The sequence below is a fragment of the Lissotriton vulgaris genome, unplaced genomic scaffold (assembly GCF_964263255.1).
Source record: "Lissotriton vulgaris unplaced genomic scaffold, aLisVul1.2 SCAFFOLD_2005, whole genome shotgun sequence".
In the NCBI taxonomy this organism is placed as follows: Eukaryota; Metazoa; Chordata; class Amphibia; order Caudata; family Salamandridae; genus Lissotriton; species Lissotriton vulgaris.
In genome coordinates, this window is record NW_028250942.1 from 278573 (window position 1) to 300618 (window position 22046).

At 42.9% G+C, this 22046-nt stretch overlaps 1 protein-coding gene across 1 annotated transcript in view; it reads left to right on the forward strand.

The window, feature by feature from the left end:
* The window catches only part of LOC147663075 (small ribosomal subunit protein mS27-like), a 439048-nt gene that overhangs the window by 260885 nt on the left and 156117 nt on the right, over positions 1 to 22046 (forward strand). The window contains exon 9 of the mRNA XM_086950700.1: positions 10591 to 10733. Within this exon, the coding sequence (XP_086806826.1) occupies positions 10591 to 10733 (143 nt within the window). The remainder of the gene's footprint in view (positions 1 to 10590; positions 10734 to 22046) is intronic.

Genomic DNA, 22046 nt, shown 5'->3' on the forward strand with positions numbered 1-22046 from the left:
AAGGTGGCAAGGATAGATCAGAAATTATGGAGGATCCTGTTCAAGGCCAGTCCCTCGCTATGACAGATCGCATGATTGGTCAGTCTTCTTTTGTCATCAATTTGTCATTCCTAAACATCAACATTCCCAAGTCACTCCATTACAGGACCTTATGGAGGCTCAAGGCTCTCTTATTCAGAGATGGTACCTCTGTCATGTAAACCCAAAGAGGATAATATCTGGTAGCTATCACATAAAGAAACGTGGAATGGTATAGTCATTGTCAGTTCCAATCCACGCTTAATGATAGTCTGACACCAATATACAGGGCTATGACATAAGATGAAGAGGATTATCTAATAGAGGAAAATGATTAGAACAGGAACTGGGTCTGTATATCAACTGCCTGGAACTCCTAGCAAGATCCTTTGTGTTGGACTAATGGGAAAGTGCAATGTAGTGTAGAGCTGTAGATCAACAATATCTTGGTGGTATGCTACCTCAACCATGTAGGTGGAACCAGATTGAAGGTCCTGACTGAACTGGCCAAGAACTTCTGGTGCTTCTGCTTAAAGACTCAAGTTGATGCTACCAATTGCAAACCTCCCAGGAACAAAGGGTGTGGTAGTGGTCTCCACTCCAGACACTTGGGATTGTCATCAACCTTAACCTCAACAACGACTGCCCAAATCAACACCTCATTAATCCATACGTGAAGATGCTGAGGAAGAGTTTCAAATGGCTTCCAGACAACACCTAGAAAAACGTCACAAACGCCCCGGTCACAAGCAAGCTGGACTAGGAGAATGCTCTTTATGCTAGGATCACCAGAAGGCTACAGACCATTTAGAACTCTGCAGCTAGAATCACGTTCAACTTACCATGCAGCACTCTACATTTGAAGAGCTCCACTGGCTCTTCATACTTAAATTAGCACAATTCAAATTCCTCCTTCACACTTTCGAAGGCACTAAATAACACTTGCTGGCCCCCGTACCTCAACAATTACATCTGCATTCACAAACTTCCAGACACCTCTGCTTGTCTGAACTCTTGCTTGCACACATCTCATGCATACGGGAAAACAGATCTGGCAATTGAGCACTCTCCTACAATGTGCGAAAAACAATCTAACAATGGAGCTGATGACTATTCGCATTGCCACAGAGAGGCAGAGTCTCAATAGCTTGTGATTCAAAAGACTTGTTTGAAAAAAAAAAAGTTGCAAACGTCTGAGCCCAACATTAGATGGCAGGAGTATGCAGAGCATTCGAATCTACATCACTACATGCCACAAACAAAGGCTTCAGTAACATTCCATAAAACTGCTATATCAACTGGGTACATTCCACCAGAGAGAACCTCAGTAGTGAAGCATTACATGGTCAGGAAGTTTTTAGGGGCCCTGCCACCTGAGCCTACATACTCCGAGTGAAGGGAATAGAATAGAGTGCTGAATTTGTTCTTGTCCTGGCACGCAGGTAGATACATTTCCCAGAGCGAAATTTCAAGTACATTAGCAATGTTTTTATACCTAGTGCAGAGTGACGTTCTGAAGGGTGTCAGATGTGAGGCCGCTGGACATATCATAGGATGTTTACTCCAGAAGGTGTCCCGTTTAACTTGTGTAGGAGAAAAAAAATCACATTCCAGTGTAACTTCTTCCCCAGCATACTTTGGAGTTGCCCAGGCTGGGATGAATCAATGCCTTTGAGAGTATGACGTAGGAGGATCGGACTCATAGTAAAATATACTCTTGATTTCTTTGAAGAGACCGTTTAAGGCGGTTTCCTCTCCTACAATAGAGAGATAATTGATTCACGAAGCTGGTATCAATGTTAACATTTTTGGGTCCCTCTCAGCTGGGGGAACTATGGTATCTAAATATTCTGCTTTTGGGGTATGATTGGAACACATAATGAATGCAGCAGACAGATTTTCAGTTTCTACCTTTGAGAGGTTTTACCATTGTGGACGTGGCCTTGCTGGTGGTAAATAAGCTTTGAGCTACAATACTCCTCATCTGTGGTCCTAACTAACACAAAGGGACGTTTTAGTTCTATTCAGGGCACCGAGGTGAGGATTATCCTTTCCTCTGGCTGTCGCATAATTTGTTACCCACCCTATGTGGATTTAGAATAATAAGTGTAGATTTGCCTCTTTGCCAAGTGATCCTTATTCCCTATAAGCAGCTGCTTCTCGCCTAACCAATTTCATAAATGTATTGGAAACATTGTGCATGGGATTTGATGGTAATGTTTCTTTTAGCTTTTAATATGTTATGGGTGTGCTACTTCTGGATATCAATGATATTCTATTTTGATTAACCTAGTTAACTATCATAACCAGGAATCCATGATGGCTCTAATGTGGAGAAAGAGGGGGCACAGAAAGTTATGGAGCCTCTTTAGGAGATCTAGGAGATAGTATGATGATTGGCTATGAGATCTTTTTTTGTTTTTTTTAGAAGTTCCATTAGCTTGGACATTTTGCGTTCTCTAGTAAGAGATGAAGCCAGCTCCTCTACTACTCAAAATCACTTGTAATCTTAGAAAAAAGGGATATCCTGTTAGTTATTTTTGGAGAAAAGAGAACAATGAAATGACATCTCCAAAAGTGTAGTCACCATACCTGGAATAGCCAAAGCAGTGTTGTTATCGCTCAGTGATCCTTATTCACCGTCACCTTAACCCTCCATATAGAGACCAAGAAAAACAAACAAAACCTTGAAAAAGGCTAGGCTGGATAGGCAAGTCCCAAACTGCCTTCGCTGTACCTAAGGCTGTTTTACCCTGGGCTTGTGAAAGTGTTTAATCCTAGCCATGTAACTGAAACACCTCAGCAGCATCTTATTCAAATGTAGCCTAGATCCACACCGCTGTATGTGCTGCCATCTAAAGGAGTGGAAGACTATGGTATGCATATCTGTCACCTTTATTATTTTGAATCTTTTTAGCAACTCTACATTTACAAATGTTTTGTTGCTGGTCTTTGGATAGCCCAACGATCATCAACTTGCCCTCTTGAAGATTTCCTTCTCTTGGGCTGGCTTACCCAATAGAGGGCCTCTGTGGGACTTGGGTTTGTCTGTCTTTCCATGTGTGAGAGGGTGCTGTTTAAGTGGTGGGCTTTTTCTAAGCTAGTGTTACATTGGAGGTTGGGATAGATCTCCAGCCTAGCCAGAATGTATCAGATTTATGACCTACATTTTCCTACAAGATAGGTTGGAGGAGTGGCTCAGGTCTTCTGACAATCCATCTAAAATGTGCCAGCTATGCATTGGTTTTCATACAGGTGCAATGGGTCTTGTGCCATTCCCAACAATGTATGTGGTCACATTACTCAGTCTGTTAGTCCATTGTGTGGCGTCATATGGGGTTTATGGTTTCTGTTCTAATGAAAATCTGCTGCCATTGATAAGCGTTCCCCTGTTTTTTGCAGGTAAGCCATTTCTGTCCCTTTTTAGGTCTCGCCCTGCGATTGCAGGCCAAAGGCCTGCTGTCGCAGAGCGAGACTATTGCTATCATTCCGGTTTTCAGGGACTCAAGGGGAGAGGACAACAGACTGTCACGCGCACGCAGCAGCAGCCTGCCGGGATCAGGTCGCGCGCGTCAACACGCGCTCCGATTCCGGCAGGCTGTTAACATGTGCAAACACACATACAGCTCCCCCCCCCCCGCATACACGCACGCACACACATACACAGAGAACCCCCCCTTACACACACATCACCTACCTTGTCTCGGCGTCTTCGCGCTCCCTTACCCCCGCTCCTCTGGTGCGCGCGCACCACTGGTTTCGATTCCCGAGTCGGCTCCTCTCTGGTGCGCGCGCACCACAGGTTTCTATTCAGTGTTGATTTCAACAGCCAATCAGGAGGCAGAACTCCTTGAAGATATGCTCCCTCTCTGGTCCGCCATCATTTGAACTGCACGGTGCGTCGTGCACCCCAGCAAAAACGGCAGCATGGGCCAATCACCTTTGTTGCTTTGCTTATTATGTCCGTAGGCAGCTTTTGGTTATGCAGCCCGCGTCACATACAAAGACACCCATGCGAGTACTTTAAACGTGACTTGTTGTACCAAGCTTTCAACTTCTTTTGTAATCATATGCATTATTTGCAGCTGCTAAGCAATTTATCATGACTTTTGTGGTGTACTTGTAAATATGGCTATTTCTAAATGGGGTCCCTTGACCTACCTGTAAAAGTTATAATTTCTTGCGAGTTTATTTGCAAAATCGTGCCTTAAAATGCATAATTTTCATACTTTTTCCCTTTCAATTACTGTTGGTAGTTAATATCAACTGCTCCGCTTCAACCGTAATTTCCACGTGGTGTTTTTCACTTGTTTACTTAGTTCTTTGACTAGGGAGGATTGTAATTTGTATGCAGTTGATTTATCTGGGAATTAGCGTTTGTTGATTTAGGATCACATTTGGGCGAAAGCAAAAGCTGCTTATATCTTTTATACTTGGCCCACAGCAAATGCACATTTGCATTTCATGACACTAGACCATCATGGGTTAGGATCCGGTTTTACTACTAATGGCAATAACTTTTCAAGTGCCTTTTCGCATCAATATAGTCTTGCCTTATTACATATTTTATACGTGATGTATTTACCCATTACAAGATGGCGGGTCCGGCGAGGGCTCGTCAGTCCGCTTTCGATTTTCAGTAATCGGACTTTTTACTGACAGTGGGCGTGTATTTAAAGCCCCGGAATGGTAATGGCAGGTTCTTTCTCTCCGTGAACATTTTTTAGGAGCATGCCAGGAGACCTGTGAGTCCCGGTAAGTTTTGGTACCATGGCGAACCAGGTGCATGTAAATAAAACCCTGTTTTTGCACCGACCACGTTCTATATGGGTTGGAGGAGGTGGTTGGGTTTATCCTCTGTTGTCCGGATGCGGCATACGAAGTAGTGCTTCTTGGCCACGGATGTGTTCATTCTCCCTCTGTGGGTTCTTAGATTCATATTTTGCCCGGTGCTTCTCGCTATAGCCCTGGGTTGGGTATATCAAACCGTGCATTGATAATTTAAAACAAGTTCCAAATTGACGGAGTGTAACAACGGGGCTTTCTCATTATGTCTATACAGGCACTTTTAAATATCATTCATTTTAAACATTATTTGCACCGCAATGTGAAGTCTAAGGGTATCACGGAGTGCATTGCACAAGCCTTCATCACCCACAGGTAAATTCCGTGAACACACGATGGAATGTGTTACTGTGTGTTTGATAGCAGTAGAGAACAATGGGGTTTAGTGCGATTCTTAAAAAATTCATTTTTGGTATTTAATCATTTCAGTGTCTTGTATGCGAGGCCATCTCTTTGAGGTGTTCATCCTCTTCGCTTTGGGATCTGAGTGACCCTTTGAGATTTGGGAGATTAGGCAATTGAGGTATTTATTGCTCTGACAATAGTAATTTGGAGGATCAATGGTCCATTATTATTTTTTTAAATGAGAGACATGGGCCTATTAGCCTTAGTAATCCTTTGGGACGTCTCTATGGTGTAAGACGCCGCTAATATTGTCCTCTCTGATACTTATAATGATGCATGTCGTTTTAGGGTGATTATCCGTGCCCTTCACTTCACCCATTGATCTGCTTGTGTACCATCTGTGGACATTAGAGCAGCGAATTAAGAGAGATGGATTTCCTCCGATAACCCACGAATTCTATCAGTGTGTATTCAGGTTACATTTTTTCTTTGATTTTGAATCTGAGTGCGAACAAGTGAGTGTGTGTCTTAAGAATGGAGCGGGTGATGTAGTTTTATTCTTACTTACAGCACCCATTGGAAGCGGGGAATGCAATGGTTAAACACTATACTGATGATTTGTTCACAGTTGGGATTTGCTATTTTGGGTTGGTGTTAGTAAAAGTTCCTGACTGCACACGCCATAATGCATTTTTTAACTTGTGTATTACAATTTGCATTGTTTTTTAACATTATGATGTAGGTGCCATCTTTTTAACTTGTTTTTATTGTCATTTTTAGATTATTCGTGGGGAGATTTACCAATTATCTAGTGTTAGCCTGAGGAAGGTGGAAAGTATATGCCACCGAAACGCGTTGCTTTGTTTGTTTAAATCATTGGTTGTTTGGTTTATGAGAATAATCAACACGAAGCTGGTCTCACAAGTAGACCTATGCTGGAATTCACTAGCATTGATAAACAGCAATAGAGCACACTGAAATTTGATTTTTTTTTTTTAAGTGTTTTTGACAAAAGATCATATCTTCCTCGTTTGTATTTATACTCTGTGTTTTTATTTTTGTATGATCACTTAATGAATTTGTTTTTCTCCTATAGGGTCATATTTTGTGTATGGATTTATGTATTATGTGTATTTTTGTTTAAAAACAATGTACAATCTGATTTGATCACTATATATGTGTTTTTAAAAAAACTATTATAAATAAATTGGAGATAGCAAAAGGACTTTTTTAATAAATGTTTTGGTAACTTACTTTGACATTGTATTCTTCAACTCCTAGGGTGACTTTTTGAATGTAGTGTGCGCGGTCTGTGAATGCAAGTTGACTGGTGCTGTATGCTCAAATTAAACAGAAAACAAAGGGATTCTTTGTTTTAAGCCTTATAAGTGTTTAGCCATGCAACAGTTGATGTTGTTGCACCAAGGATATTGTGCGGCATAACTAAATACTTATAAGGTCCCAAAAGCGAGACCTATTGGCTATGCCAATGCTTGTTCTTGCCCTGTTTTTGTTCTTGAATGCAGCGTTCCTTTGTTGTTTCTTGTGTTTCTCAATACACAGTTGTTCACTGTTAGAGCCTCTGCTCCTGCTACTTCATACTTCCCAACCTCTTTTTCCCGGCCCTACCACAGTTGTCTAGCGTACCCTTTCCTCCAGGTGCCCTGTTCCTTCCCCCTTGTCTACTGAAGAGTCATTGCCTGAGGCAGTATGTCCCAAGAGGTCCTTGCATAGATGGATGGATACAGACATGTCGACAGATAGGCAGATAATCCAACAGACCGGTACACAGATATGCAGAGATAGAGCAGGGAACCAGGGCATAGCTTTACTGTCTGTAATCAGCAAGGGATAACTCGGATCAGTAGCTGTATGCTGTCTTTGGCAAGTGAGGGAAAACTGCAGTTTGGGATAAGTGAGCTTTAGTCTGCTGTGAGCGTCAGAGAGATAGCTCCGCTGTGTGCATTGGCACAGCCACTTCTGTCAGAGTCATGTACACATTTAACCTATGGATTGCTGGGGTCTCTGGACGGGTGGCAGGCTGTTCCATGTGTTCTCAGAGGTCTACCCAGGTGACTGCAGGAACAGGGGGACCTTGCTGCTCTTTCTCATTCATCAATATATAACTCTGTAGAGCCTAAAGTTGAAGAGGTTGTTGAAAAGAGAGAGAGCTAATGGAGCGCCAGTGGTCTCTCTTAACGGGTTTAGTCTTGTGGGAGGACTGAGACGACAGGGCTCTCACCTTACTCTGCCAGTGGGTTAAGAGGTGCTATGGCCCTCTTCATTCCCAGTGCAACGGGATCTAAGCAGTCAGTGCTTATCCCTGACCCTCCGCTTCCAAAGTAGCTGCTCCAGTGAGTAATTAAATGTTGAGGCCCAACAAGGGCTGTGCCCAGTAAAGGGTGTGCGTGTGGCATAACGGGTGGGTAAGGGATGCTATTGGGGGTGCAAGGTGCAAAATTGTCAGTTTCAGTTCAGAATATCTGAGAAAAACTGATGGCACCAGCAACAAGCTGCTGATCACAAGTGTTAGTACCAAAAACACGCTCATGGTTGGAGGAAAAAGTGCATCACCTTGTGTCTCACCTTCTCCATTGTGGACAGCACGCGCAGATTTTAATGTTACTTTTCAGTAACATTCGATGAGCATTTTTTTGTTGCAGTTGGCTACAAGATGCAAAAAGCCCAAAAAACATTTGGTCTATTGCTGTAATAACTGTGTGCAACCCACAACGGGGCACGTTGAAATTTGAAAGGGGATGACTTGCTTTTCATAGTACTCGTGTAATACCCTAAAATTTCACTTCGCGGCTATAGAACACTTCAAACCTTCCGATTTGGTTCTTAAATAGAAACATTCCCAAGAGGAGTTGTAGTGATGGCACCCAGAGGCTGTGCCACCTCCTTGATAAGTCAAATACCCAAATACCAGCCCTACTCTTGTCAATAGATGCAGAGAAAACCTTTGACAGAGTACACTGGCCCTACCCACAAGCAGTGCTAGCTAGAGTGTGGCTGGGACAGAGACTCCGGAAGTGGATACTATGTAATTACACCTCTCCAGTAGCAAAGGTCCGCGTGAACGGAACATCATCTAACACCTTTCAAGTCTCTCGTGGAACACGACAGGGATGCCCCTTATCACCCCTGTTATTTGCGCTGTACATGCAGCCATTTGCAGAGTGAATTCAGCAACAGGCTGACATCACTGGGGTCCGCATGGGGGACAGGGAGCATAAAATCTCACTTTACACTGACAACGTGCTATTAATTCTGACTCAGCCGTTCCTCTCTGTGCCTCCCTTGCTGCGAACCACGGCAGAGTTCCGGCGGTGTCCGGCTTTAAAGCTAATCTCCAGAAGACACAGGCTCTCAGCCTGACTATTCCCGGTGAGGACAAAACACGCCTGACCACTCTGTTTCCCTTCACCTGGGTACTCGAAGGGGTGTCGTACCTGGGAATACAGAGTTTTCCCACACTGGAACGTACGTCCAGGGACAACTACACCTCCTTAATCGCTATTGCGAGGTCGGAACTCGTGGCCTGGAAGAAACACACACTGTCCTGGCTTGTCAAATAAAAAAATTATCCTACTCCCTCGAATCTTGTACATTATGCAGATACTACCACTGCAACCCCCTACATCGACTCTCACTAACTGCAGCACCTTATTGGAGATTTTGTTTGATCAGACAAAAGACCCCGCATGGCCCGGCACCAGACATACCTCAAACAGAAGGATGGAGGGCTGGGAGTCCCCCATCTGGAAAGATACTACCAAGCAGCTCAATTGCACTATATGGTAGAATGGTATTGCATGGGGTCTGAGAAACACTGGTGCTTTATCGATTGTGCAGTGGTAGGGATCCATATTTGGAAAATCCCTTGGCTGCCAAAGAAACACCATCCTGATGTAGTATATATCTCTCCAGTACCAAGGGCTACGGTGGGGGTATGGGACAGGGTACAAGCTGCAAGTCACCTTTCCACACCAACATCACCGTTGACTCCACTCATCGGCCACCGGGACTCCCACCCCCTCTCTCCCCCCCCCCCCCCCCCCCCCCGGCACTGAAGGGTGAGGGATTCATTAAATGGCAAGAAGCCAATTGTAAGCGGATGGGGACCTTTTTGACGAATTGGGGTGATGGAATTCACCTAGCTCTGCACTGGATACAGCATACCCCAGCATACCCCAGGACCCTTACTGGCAATACCTCGCCCTTTGACACTGGGTCACACAACCCCAGGTATATCCACTGGCTAGTAGACCCCTGGCAGACTTTGGTTTATCACTCGCCAGTCGGATAAACGTCTACTCTCAGACAAATACTCGTTTCTCACAACACCACTTCACCATACAAAAACTCCAGCACAGGTGAGAATTTGAATGTGAGCGTGAATTCTCCCTCAAAGAATGGTAGAATATTGTCCAAAGGGCCTCCTCATACAAGACGGGTAAAGAGATGTTCCTCAAAATTGCTCAGTATTGGTATTACACCCCAGCGTAAGTGGCTCGCTGGAAGGCCGGTGGTAATCCACATTGCTGGTGTGGTTGTGAGCAGGAAGGCACTCTGACTCTGACCCACTTACTGTGGGACTGCCCTAAAATCCAGCAGTTCTAGGTAGCAGTCCTGTCCGAGATCAATACCTTCTATGAGACGGAATTACCCAGATTCCCAAGTTGCATATTACTGGGTCTGCCTAATGTTTTGCTCTATCCCCGAAGATCCTGCCGTGGGAAAGCTATTACCTTAGCGTTGGGCGCAGCTAAACATCTCCTGTTATCCCGTTGGGGCACTGACGTAGTCCCGATTGGATTGGCTATATAAAATATGGGATCTCGCGGGTATGGAGAAACTTACAGCTAGTGTTACACACACCCTACCACACTTTGACAAAACATGGGGCTCCGCTGAATTTGTTGAACTAACCTGTCTGAAATACTTGCGGGTACTCCACCTCACTCGAGCCCTACAAATGGCAGAGTAAAAGGAATGTCAATGTTATACAGTCGCTGGCATCGTACATCCCTCTAAAGGGGCCTTTTATTCTCGGCTGTTGAATGCATTCTTCCCAGTCTCTCTCAACCCCTCATGCCCCTTTTCCCTGTTGAGGTATTTACTTTCACAATGGTTGCTATTCCCCACCGGCCTTTGGATGTAGGTGGCAGCTGTTGTTAATATGATATAAAACTCAATAAAAAGATTTGAATCCTAGAAAAGAAACCTACTTTTTTGACTTCTATTGTGTATTCTACACATATGTTTTGCTTATTATGTTTCATTTGATAGTGTGGAAACTCATAAGGTCACTTGGTGTCTACAATTGGCAAATCATCGTTTAAGATGAATGAAAGGGTATTTTGTTGTCATTTGCAGGGAAAGTGGAAACTTCCAAAGGTTTGCGTGCTGTATACCACCAAATGCCTTTGATGTGGAACCCAGGCTACTTGGACCGAGCTTTACAAGTGATGGAGAAAGTTTTAACATTACCTGGAGACTTGAAACTATGCCAGGAAGCAGTAAGTACTAATTAAAGCTTTTCATCGTTAACTTCAAGTGTGAGTACGCATATAATTAATATGCATCTTACTGCAGGCCAGCATTTGATCATTACAGCTGCCAAACATGTGATCTCATTATGGATTCTCATGCTTCTCTTTAACCTGCATCCCATCTCTGGCTTGTCCAGGCTTTTTTGGGGGTTTGAATTTAGCAGCACTTTCAACATTCTGGCCAATATTGATGTGCAAAACCGACCTGCTAACAATCCAAAATATACAGCCAATCCAAATCCAAATTGAGGAGAAGAAAATAATATTTTTAAGACTATAATTCAGTTCCAGTGCTTATCTCTTATCAGAGAGCCACCTCTCAACAACCAAATATTTGTTAATCCAAAATGTGATGGCCATGCACTCCAAATATTCTCATACCTCTTGGGATGGCCCAACGCTTAATAAATGCACTAGTGTACCCACTTTGTCCTCAAACATTTCATCGAGCAGTTTTAGCAGTGAGTCTCCATCCCAGAATGCCTGAGAGGATATTTCCCACCATGACCCCAAAACACTTTATAATTTTGCAACCCTAGACCATGTGCAGATAATCTGCCTTCTTCCAAGTGATACAGTAAGTGATCTGAGGAGTATTCACATGCCATTACCCATAGAAGCTTTCTAGTGTAGTATATTAGTATATTCAAGGTAGATAACTAAGCTGATCTAACCTACACAGGAGAAAGTTGCTACCTGGATGGGAGCCCCTAATGCACTCCTACTTTTGTCTAATAAAGCTCTGATGACTCCTTCCTAGGCACTTAGCTATGGAAGCATTTGTCTTAAAAAGTAAGGATTTACATATTAAGATGATGTTGGGATAGCCTAGCACTTGATTAGTTAGCTTGCCTTCCATGGGGGAAGTCTGGGATGGGATCAGTTTTTGCAATATTAAATGAAAGAGCATTCAAAGGAAGGCATCCCTACCACATTAGTTACTGACAATGGGGTGCAATTGACGAAATCGGCAATGGCGGATTTCCTATTTCATCTCAACATAATTCATCTCAAAACTGCTCTGTACTGAGCCCGAGCCAATGGTTAGGAGACAGAGTCAATCGTATGCTTAAAGAGTGCATCCAATTAGCTAGTATAAATCACTTGGAGGTTGAGAATGCTATACAAGAAATGTTGTGGGTATACCATACCACTCCCAGCTCTGCAACAGGTGTATCTCCTTTCCCAACTTTGAAGGGCAGGAAACCCAGTACCAAACTCTTCCCAGCTTGTTTGGGAGGGGAAGACAAAATAAAGCATGAATCATCAATTGTTAAAGACAAAATCGCCCTTCACCAAGCAAGGTGTAAGAGTTAATATAATGTCAAGCATAGCAATAAATGTCAACTGTGGCCTGCTGATGACTGAGTGTGTGTTGAAAGAAAGGATGGGTTGTGCCGGTGGTGAGTCAAAATTTTTGGAACCCATGCGTATTGCTACCACTAAACAGAATGTGGCCATAATGGACAATGGGCAGTGTTGGCGTATGGACATACTGGTTCACCATAACTCTCAGTCTTTGCCCTCCAGTGGGAGCTCCTCAGACCAAGCGGGAGCAGTGACCATGGGAGAAATAAAACATCTAGACTGCAAATCAAAGGGCCTGCATGGCACAAGGACTACGCAATGAACACATGAACTTGTTTGTTTTCCATGGTCTTTTCTTTTTGTTCTGGGTTTTTCTTCTTTCCTTCTGTTCTGGGTTCCCTCCCTCTCCTGTGGTTTGACCCCAGCCTTGGGGTCTCACTCTCTTTCTTGTCATCACCTTTAAAGTAATAGTCTCCTTTGTAGACTCAAGCTTGTTATTCTTTCGGGGAAAGATGTGTTGTAATCTGGTTTTTTACCCATTTGGTACATTCCCTCTCCCCTCCTCCCCATAGACTCTTAGAATGTTCCTACAGTTTGGACTGTGAGCTTGCCTTAGAATGTTGGGTTTGTTCCTGTGAGGCAAGCAAGCTGTTTGTGTTGTGGAGTAGTGGAGACAACTAATAAACCTTATCTCCTGGAACCAGCGTGGAGCCTTTTTGTACCTTACCACTGTACACTAATATAACACAATATGAGGTGAAAGAGCGAGATACAATATTTTTGTAATATAACTGGTTCTTGTAATGGCCAAGCAGAAACTGTACGTCTGAGAATTATTTCACAGCAGTGTCTGTTTCCCAATTCTGGTTTCACAGGGTTTCCTTGCTCCTAAAACCCAGCTAAGCAGATACCTGCCTAAGAGGTATTCTCTAACATCATCCCATTATGGTGTCTCCTGTATCAGTTTACTCTTCCAAGAGTGTTTAGTGTTTCTTGCCACAATATAAACACGTTTTATGTTGCCCAGCAATATATTGGTTGATACCATTGATAATGAAAGTGAAGCATATGGGTGATGCATGTCCCGGTGCCCACAGTTCTAATCTAGAAATTGGAGGAAATCTCCAAAGAGCAAATCATTTATAACCATTAAGTGGGATACACAGTAGTTTGCCACAATATTTTCTGTCCCCATGGAAAAGTGATTTATAGGTCAGATTCTTATTCTTGGAATTGAATAGCCCCTTAAAAGGCACAAAGCAAGGACACCTAATGTTCAGATAAAAAAGGATAATTGATACGACCAGTTCCAAAGGGACTAAAACCTTGAGAAATATACCTCTTTAATGCCGTTCTCGCTATGAACGTCACAGGAAGAGATTCCAAGGGTGATCCAGACTGTGCTTTGGAGAATCTAGTAAAGTGAAATGTTCCTTTACTAGAAAATAAGGTTCTGTTCTAGTAATGCACGCCCAAGATATAAAAATCCATCCATCTCAATGCACATGGCTTTTGTCCAAGCAGATTTTAGTTATTCCCCATGTAGCAGATATATTTCAGATTTCAACTATTTAAAGAGGATACGTGAATATTCCTCAAACCTCTCCAGAATCAACATTACTCAGGCACATGGCCAGCTTTGGGTTAATGAGGTAGACAATAGGATTATCTCCATATAATGATATTTGTTCCACCAACCAATTCACTCTGCCTGCCTGACTCATCTGATCCAAGAAAAAGTGGCTTGATGACCAACACAAAGTGCAAGGTTGACAAAGGATATTGCTTCCTCTGGCCAAGTTCATTTGGGGAAGAGATCGGAGTGAGTCCTGTTTGTGTGAGTCCTTGGTATTGGTGCCTTATACAGAAGTCAGAGATATGTTTGAAATGTAGCGCCAAATTCATTTTAAGAACAAGTAATCCCATACGAAACATGCAATTTCTATGTTTATAGAGAACCATGCATCCTATGTGTTGGGGCTAATACATTGTGAAGGTGATGATATTAGTAGAGTGCCCCAACACAAAAGCATTTTAGTCAGGCTGTATCGAGGGTTCTAATACTGCAGTACTCTAGTATCCAGCGCTTAGGCTGGCACTTTTGCCTCTACTTTCATATGGGTCATTTGTCTGTAATAGTTTCAGAGGGCAGCCAGGTTTAGGCACCACCATGATCACCGTTTCTTTCCAAGACATTTTCTGTCTGTTTCAAAATGGATGCATGAAGGGAAAGAGTATTTGTAAAAAAGTCACTTCAAGAACTCCACCGGAAGCCTGGTGGACCTAGGAAACTTAACAAATTGATGCCAACTGAGGACATCTCCATATTTGGTCACACAGCACAGGTCCCTCAAGCAAGTCCTGCTCTGCAAAAGGCAAGCCGCGCACTGGAAGATCTGACATAGTCTACATACTGAAAAATCTTTCCTTTAGAGAACACAGCACTGTCTTCGATACTGAGAATTAGTATCTAACTAGGGGTGTAGCCTAGAGTCGTGTGCCAAAGCAGCCTTGCCTGTCTCACAAGAGCTTTACCTCCTTCAGCAGATGACATTTCGTTTCAGACATTGTTCTGATGGCTTCAGTTTTTGGAAAAGCAATAGTAACTCTCATTCAAAGCTGGTATCCTGGCCTGGTATTCACTGGGTTCTTCTTGTTCCAGTTTTACACATATTCTCTTAGCCATTATCCTCATTGGATGTCCATAAAGCGATGTCCTAGTACTGAGCTACTTATTTTGTTTTTTTATCCGTTTTAAAATACTACACTACCTAAAAGTATACAGTTTTGTACCTAAACCTTGGAGGACAGTCCGCCTGCTGCAGCCCCATCCTATGCAGGGGTGTTAAAGTGTACGCCACACTGTATGTTTAGGTAAATCTTAAACTAGAGCTGTCTCGAGAACAGAAACTAATTCCTTTGCCTTGAAGGCCTACCCTTAGGAGAAAACCTAAAACTGTGTCTGATATACTTTCACTAGCTCCAAATCTGATCGACCTGCAGAAGTGAAGAAAGCGGCAACGAACATGTACTGCATATAATTTGCTGTTTTTCCTGAATAATACTTGCGACAATGGTTGTATTTATTACTTAACTTTGAATCTCACTTGGACTTCCCCAAGAGCTTTTTCATTTTGCGGCATAGCTGCTGTTGCTGTTGTTTGATTTTACTGCAATTTGAACCTAGTCTAATTTTTGTGTCTTTTTTGAACTATGTAAATGTAGTAAAAAGCTGTACTAAAAAAATTTCCTCTAAATGGGGTGCATTGCCTTACTGTTTCTAAATTATATCGGCATGGTGCTTCCAACCAGGAATGATTAATTCACTAGAACCAAATTACCAGTCAAGTCAAGTCAAGTCAAGAATTCTTTATTCGATGATTAAAAATCACCATAAAAGCACATATATATACAACTAATTAAAATCCAATTAAATCATTATCAGAATATTGCTTGTAGTACAATCTAATTCTTTAAAAGGGGAAAAGACGATCTAAAAGAGTACGATAGAGATCTTGGCAATCATACCCCCCCTCTGGTTGCCCTTAGTCGAACTGCCACTTTAATAAAATTCATAATGCAGTACTATGTCAACGGGTCAGTTGCTTGTCGTAAATAGATTAAGGCCTCTCGAGCATGTTTCAGTTTAGCTTGTTTTAAAATATTTACCAAGAATCTACGCCTAGGCATTGAATAAAAAGGACACAACAATACAAAATTAAGGGAATCCTGCAGAGACCTATTGTCGCAGCCGCAGGTTCCCTTCTGCTCAATTGTAGTTAAAAACCCTACTGGTAACGCTAAGAAATAAGGTAATACATTGAGCCTAAAACGACACATTAAAAATCTATCCTGGGCATTATACATAAGGTATAAGTATGGCTCCATTCCCTCGGTGCTCTTAACAAGACTATGGGCCCTCACAGTCTTTTTTGACCCTTCGGCCTCAGCTCTCTGTGTTATTTTCTGGGCTAAAAAATCTCTTTACGATCACTTTATGCTGAGGTACAATTGCTTTCGGATCGACAAAGAGATTCTCATAGCCCAGCGCTTCTAAGTTGGCCTTTACATAATTGAGCCATGGGATTCTCATCCATTTCTCTCTTCCTAGGCAATCACTTAGAATTTCCCTACTCAGGGACGCCTCAGGGTTAGTCCAAATTTTCAACCAAGCCACCATGGGTCTAAGCTTCACCAAGTCTTCGAGGTATGGCCTCCCTAGTTCCCTATGGACTATTACACCAGCGGTACTTTGTGGTACTTTCAAGATTGATCTTAAATATTTATTTTCTTCCCGCTGCAGTTGTGAGATGTTGGCAAAGCCCCATACCTCGGCCCCATAGGTGACTTTGGAGCAGCACATAGAACCATAAAGGTTCATCACCTGTTCCAGACACCATCTACCTACCCTCCTCCCATAGCTTGCGATAGCGCCATTGGTGGCAATCATTTTACTACAACGCTCCTCTACCAGGGAATTGAATTGTAAAGACCCATCGAATAGTAAGCCTAAGTAGGTGAATGTTTTAACCTTTTCTATTTTGTGGCTTCCTATCATGTAAGTGAATTTGGAGCCAGGTTTATTGCCAGCCAACAGCACATACGATTTGTCCAGGTTAACGGACAGTTCTAAAGAACCCATAAATTTAACAAATCCGTCAATCAAAATCTGTAGACTCTTTGGCGTACGTGCGAGCAGGACCGCGTCATCCGCGTAAAGTAAAACGGGGATATGACGTTGCCCTACTCTTGGACAGTCTGTCCTTTAATTTAACAAAAACTGCTCTAAATTATTTATATAAAGTGAGAATAAAAACGGGGCAAGAATGCAGCCTTGACGTACCCCGCTCCTACAAGGGAATGATTCAGTCAACCCACCCTCCATATTGTACCGGACTTTTGCTGAGGTGTCACTGTGAAGCTCCCTTAAAATGTTAATTGGGCCAACCTCAATCCCCTTGAGAGTCATCATGTCCCAGAGCTTATCCCTATTCATGTGGTCAAAAGCAGCTGCCAAATCCATGAACCCCATATAGATGGCTTCGTTGCTGGCCTTAGTGTATTTAGCAGTCAGCATATAGAGGTTCAAGCATTGGTCACTAGTGGACCTCCCCGTCCTGAAGCTGTACTGAGTGTCCGAGATGATGTTGTTTTCCTCGGTCCACTCAGACAGTCGGTTGAGGATCCCCCTACCCAAAAGTTTAGCAGACACATCAATCAGAGAAATAAGGCGGTAGCACTGGGGGTCGTCCCTATTACCCTTTTTAAAGATTGGGACGATTATAGTTGTTGACTATGAGGGCGGCAAACCACAGCTAATGGCTGCGTTTATGATCCTAGTCATTATAGGAGCCCACAGCTCCACACAGCTCAGAAACAAATCAGGCGGGATCCCGTCTGGGCCGGGGGCTTTATTTTTCATCCAACCCTCAATTCCGGCAGTAATTTCCTTAATGGAGAAAACTACAGGCTGGCCCTGGTGCACCTTCCCTACCTGCTCTTCCGTTATTCCTGCTTCGTGGTTATAGAGCCCCTTAAAATGGGAGACCCACTTGTCCGGCAGAATATTCGTCCCTATTTCGGGGACATTGTCATCCTGGAAACTTGGTCTGTTAATAATTCCCCAGAATTCGGACATGTCCCTTTTTCCCCTGCTTCTTTTAAGTCTGCCCATGCTTCCCCCTGTAGGACTAATTTCCTTCTCTTAATCGCGCTCTTATTTTTTTTCCTGCACAAAGCAACTTGTAGGGGGTCCCTTGGTCTAATTTTAAGGCTACTTTTAAGCTCCCTTAGAGCCTGGAAGCAGTCACGATCGAACCATCGTGGGTAACCGTGATTCCTCGTATGCGCCCTTGTTTTTAACAATCCATCTATCAATTTAGCAATCTGCCCGAATGCCAAGAGTAACTGAGGACCTTCTACTGCTGTATCTAAGCAATCCTCGAAAATGGATTTCCCAATATCCATCAAGGTTTTATAGAAGGTTTCCCCATCTATTTTAGACCACCTCAGTCGTCTACCCTGGTCCGTTACCTTCTCAATAATTAGACCAGGCTGTCTCCTTCTGGGCCGAGCCAAATAGAGCAACTCCAATACTAGGGGATTGTGATCACTGAAAGAGCTCCATTCTATCCCTACACTAGCAGGATTCTGATAATGATTTAATTGGATTTTAATTAGTTGTATATATATGTGCTTTTATGGTGATTTTTAATCATCGAATAAAGAATTCTTGACTTGACTGCTTGGGACTACAGCCATGTAGACGGCTTTAAGAATTCTGCAGGATTCCCGTTTTGAACACCTGACCTGAGTAGAGGACCCTGCCTTATTCTCCCTGGTAAACAACACTTCTACCACTGTGCAGACCGCTGACACAAGTGTCAGCTGTGCTTTCATCACGGCTGCTGGCTCTTACCTCCTATGTTCGTGATCTCGGCGAGGGCAACCATGGGGGCTCGGCGACCTGTCCACATCCATCCTTCTGACCCCAGAAGTCTTTCAACGCCTTAATGAGCCAGTTCTGGTGATGTCATTCAACATCGCACAGAAAGCTTTTGATGATTTATTGGTTGCATCCTTCCAGGCATATATTGATATATCCCTTTCCCGGGGCTGCCCACACTACCACGTGCTAACTCACTTGGGCAATAGTTCATGAGAGTCTCTGCTATAGTGTATACTTTGCATAGCCTTTGTTAGCCCTCTCCGATTGAACCTTCACATTATCTGTCCTGATGATCACTTATAATGGCAGATCACAGAAGTAAAGAGTATAAATATATAAGAGACACTAAAGATACCAAACCACCCTGAAACGTGCCAAGGCAGAGCTACCATTACCAAACTCACCAGTTAAGCCCAAAACTGACTCAAATGCAAGCTTGGCTATTATACTACAAGGACATGGCGCTCTGTATGATCTAGCACAAGACACCAAGAACAACACTGATGCTGTGCATCAGGACATACAGACATTGCACTTCAATCTTAACGGCTTGGCAAGCAGAATCACTGAAGTGGAATCCCGAATCGGTGCCTTTGGGACTCCCCCATTTCAGGGAAGAAACATACGGATATGACAACCCATAAGGTGAACGCGAGAGAGCTGTCTGAGCTTGAAGACGGTAGTCGTAGAGGCAACCTGCAGATCTTTGGTCTTCCTGAGAATGTGGTAGGTGATGCAAATTCTTGTGCTGAATTTCTGGAATATCGGATACCACGTACCCTTGGGATCACATTTGAAAAAGACTTTGAAATAGAGAGGGACCTATGGGCAAGCAACAGTTCAACCCTGGCAACACCTCTCCAAACCCGAGAATGATAATCTTCAGACCCATGCGTTAGTTATCATCACACCAAAACGATCCTTTCCCACATAAGAAAAATCCAGCACAAACAATGGACTAGTTCCAAGATAATTATTGCTCAGGATTACTCTAAAGAAACAGTATCCATTTGGAAAGGCTTTTTGACCATCTGTCAGTCATTGAGAGATCTCCTGTTGCATGTCCTGCCAAGTTCCACATTGTATTCAAGGGAAAAACAATGATCTTTACTGACCCAGTGGACTTGCGATCGTTTATAAACTCTTCAACTCCTACAGACATGGTAACGTTATGTTCTGGCCAGGATGCCCACCCCCCACTCCTCTCTGGTTTCTTTGGCTTGTCCATCTTATTCCCTACATTGATGTTGTTAGCAAATATCTTACTGGTTATACAGGCTTTCCCCATGTTGTTTGCAGAGACTGTATACCATGCTTTATTCCCCTCTGGATTAGAACACTCAATGTTTTTCTTCATTAATAACCAGATTGATAGTTGTGTTTACAGTTGCTGATATAGGCAAAATTTATTAAAGTTGTTGCTTTTGGGCAAAAGCTTTGTGCTTTTCTAGCTGAGCCACATAAGTTCTTCTTATTTAGTGGATCTGGGTGGGATTGACGGTATTAGGTTTGGCCTACAAGTGACCCACCGCATCCCAAATAGTTAAAGGGTGGGTAAATGTGAGCTTGCCGCATTTCTGGGGCGAGGTGGGGTGGATGCTGATTATGGGGTTCGTTTGGGGTTATTTGTTTCCCTTTGTGTCTCTATTCTTTTTTCTCTATGCCTTTTAACTTTGTTCTTTCTCTTCTCTCTACATTACAGAATATTGCTGAACTAGCACATTACATTACTTCAATAGATGGTTTCCTACTTTTTCTAGCGACATTGTCTTTATCAATGTCTCTCACCCATGTATTAACTACGCGCACATCCTATCTCTCACCTTGACTCACACTCCAATGCATGCTTATACACGGGGACCGAAGTTACACTACCCCATATATTTTGTGTATATCTATTTTGCACACCCATCTCAACATACAGATCCATAATATCCTCGTCCCTTAGAATACTCTCACTATACACCAAGGGCCTGAATCACCCTGTCAAATACAAAACGATAGCGGACTACTGTAATGAATTGAAAAGTGATTTCATACTATTACAAGAAATGCACCTTAACTCCTTTTGAGATGCTGCATTTTACAGTCAGTTGATAGTGGAGATTGGGCAGCAATACAGAAAAAATGGGGTTCTCACTATATCTAAAAAAAAAAAAGAAAAAATCATTGTACTATCTTATTCACATGCTATCAGCAGGGCAGACAGATGATTTAAATCCAGAGCAAGGAAATGGAATAAAGAATTCTTTATTGTCAATGTCTACGTCCTGAATAACAATTCAGTGGTATTTTAGAAATAGCTTGATAAACAACCAGCAGAGTTGCCTGACAACCTAGAAGTAATTCTGGGGGGGAGATTTTAGCCTCCCGATGGACGGGACTCTGAACAGATTGTCGTCACATACATTTTTTGGTAAGAGACAAATGAGAACATGCAGTAAAAATAACAATTTAGTTGCTGTCTGGAGATTACATAACCCATCAGGTAACGACTACACATTTTACTCTTCACCACATCACTCCTTTTCCAGGATTGATAACATAATGGTTAGTAAACAACTGCTCTCTATGTTTCATACCCCTAAAATGGAACCAATAGTAATGTCAGATCATGCCTATGTATCCCTTGGCCTCGAAATTGGCTACTCCTCTCCATCCTTTAGGCATTGGTGTCTAAACGATGACATTCTTGACAAGGATGCTAGTAGGGAAGAAGTTGTAGTAGCGATTGGTCATTTTTTGAAAGAAAATCAGGTGGACGATACTCATCCCACCACTAAATGGGAAGCGCTCAAAGCCATCCTTAGAGGTCTCATGAATCACCTAATGTCAATTAAAAATAAATCCATGTCCAAATAGCCATCTAGAATTTGAAATACTGACTCTGATTCATCAACTCAGGCATTCTAAGGGCTCGGCGAATCTAATGAAACTACGCAACTGGCAGTATGAGTAGAGCAAAAGAGCACAAAAGTGGGTGGAGATCTCTGCAGCTGGCAAATTGTATGACCGAAACAGGGCCAGGAAAGCGCTGCTGAATTATCCGAAATATACTTAAAATAAATGCCTCATACCAGCAATAAGGAATGCAGCAGGAAGGTTGTATCGTCGACTCAGGGCATTCTGGATGCTTTTAGAACATTCTACTCCAACCTGTATAATTCCAGCCAAACAGTCCCTATAAATATAAGCAATGAATACTTAGACTCATGTGCTCTCCCATTTAAATCATAGGAAGACCTGCTTACTCTTAATGCATCCATTGAGGAAGGGGACATTCTGTCAGCTATCTGTAGTCTTAGAAGGCACCAGGTCCGGATGGATATTCAGGTGGGTTTTACAAAATGTATACAGAGCTGGTTGTGGACCCGATGAAGGCCATTTGTCATCAGTATGCAGACTCAGGATCTATCTCGGAGTCCGCAACCGAAGCCACGATTGTGGTCATTCCAGAGAAGGGGAGGGACCACTTGAATGTTCTAAACTAAAGATCCCTATTCCTCATCAATCTCGACTGGAAA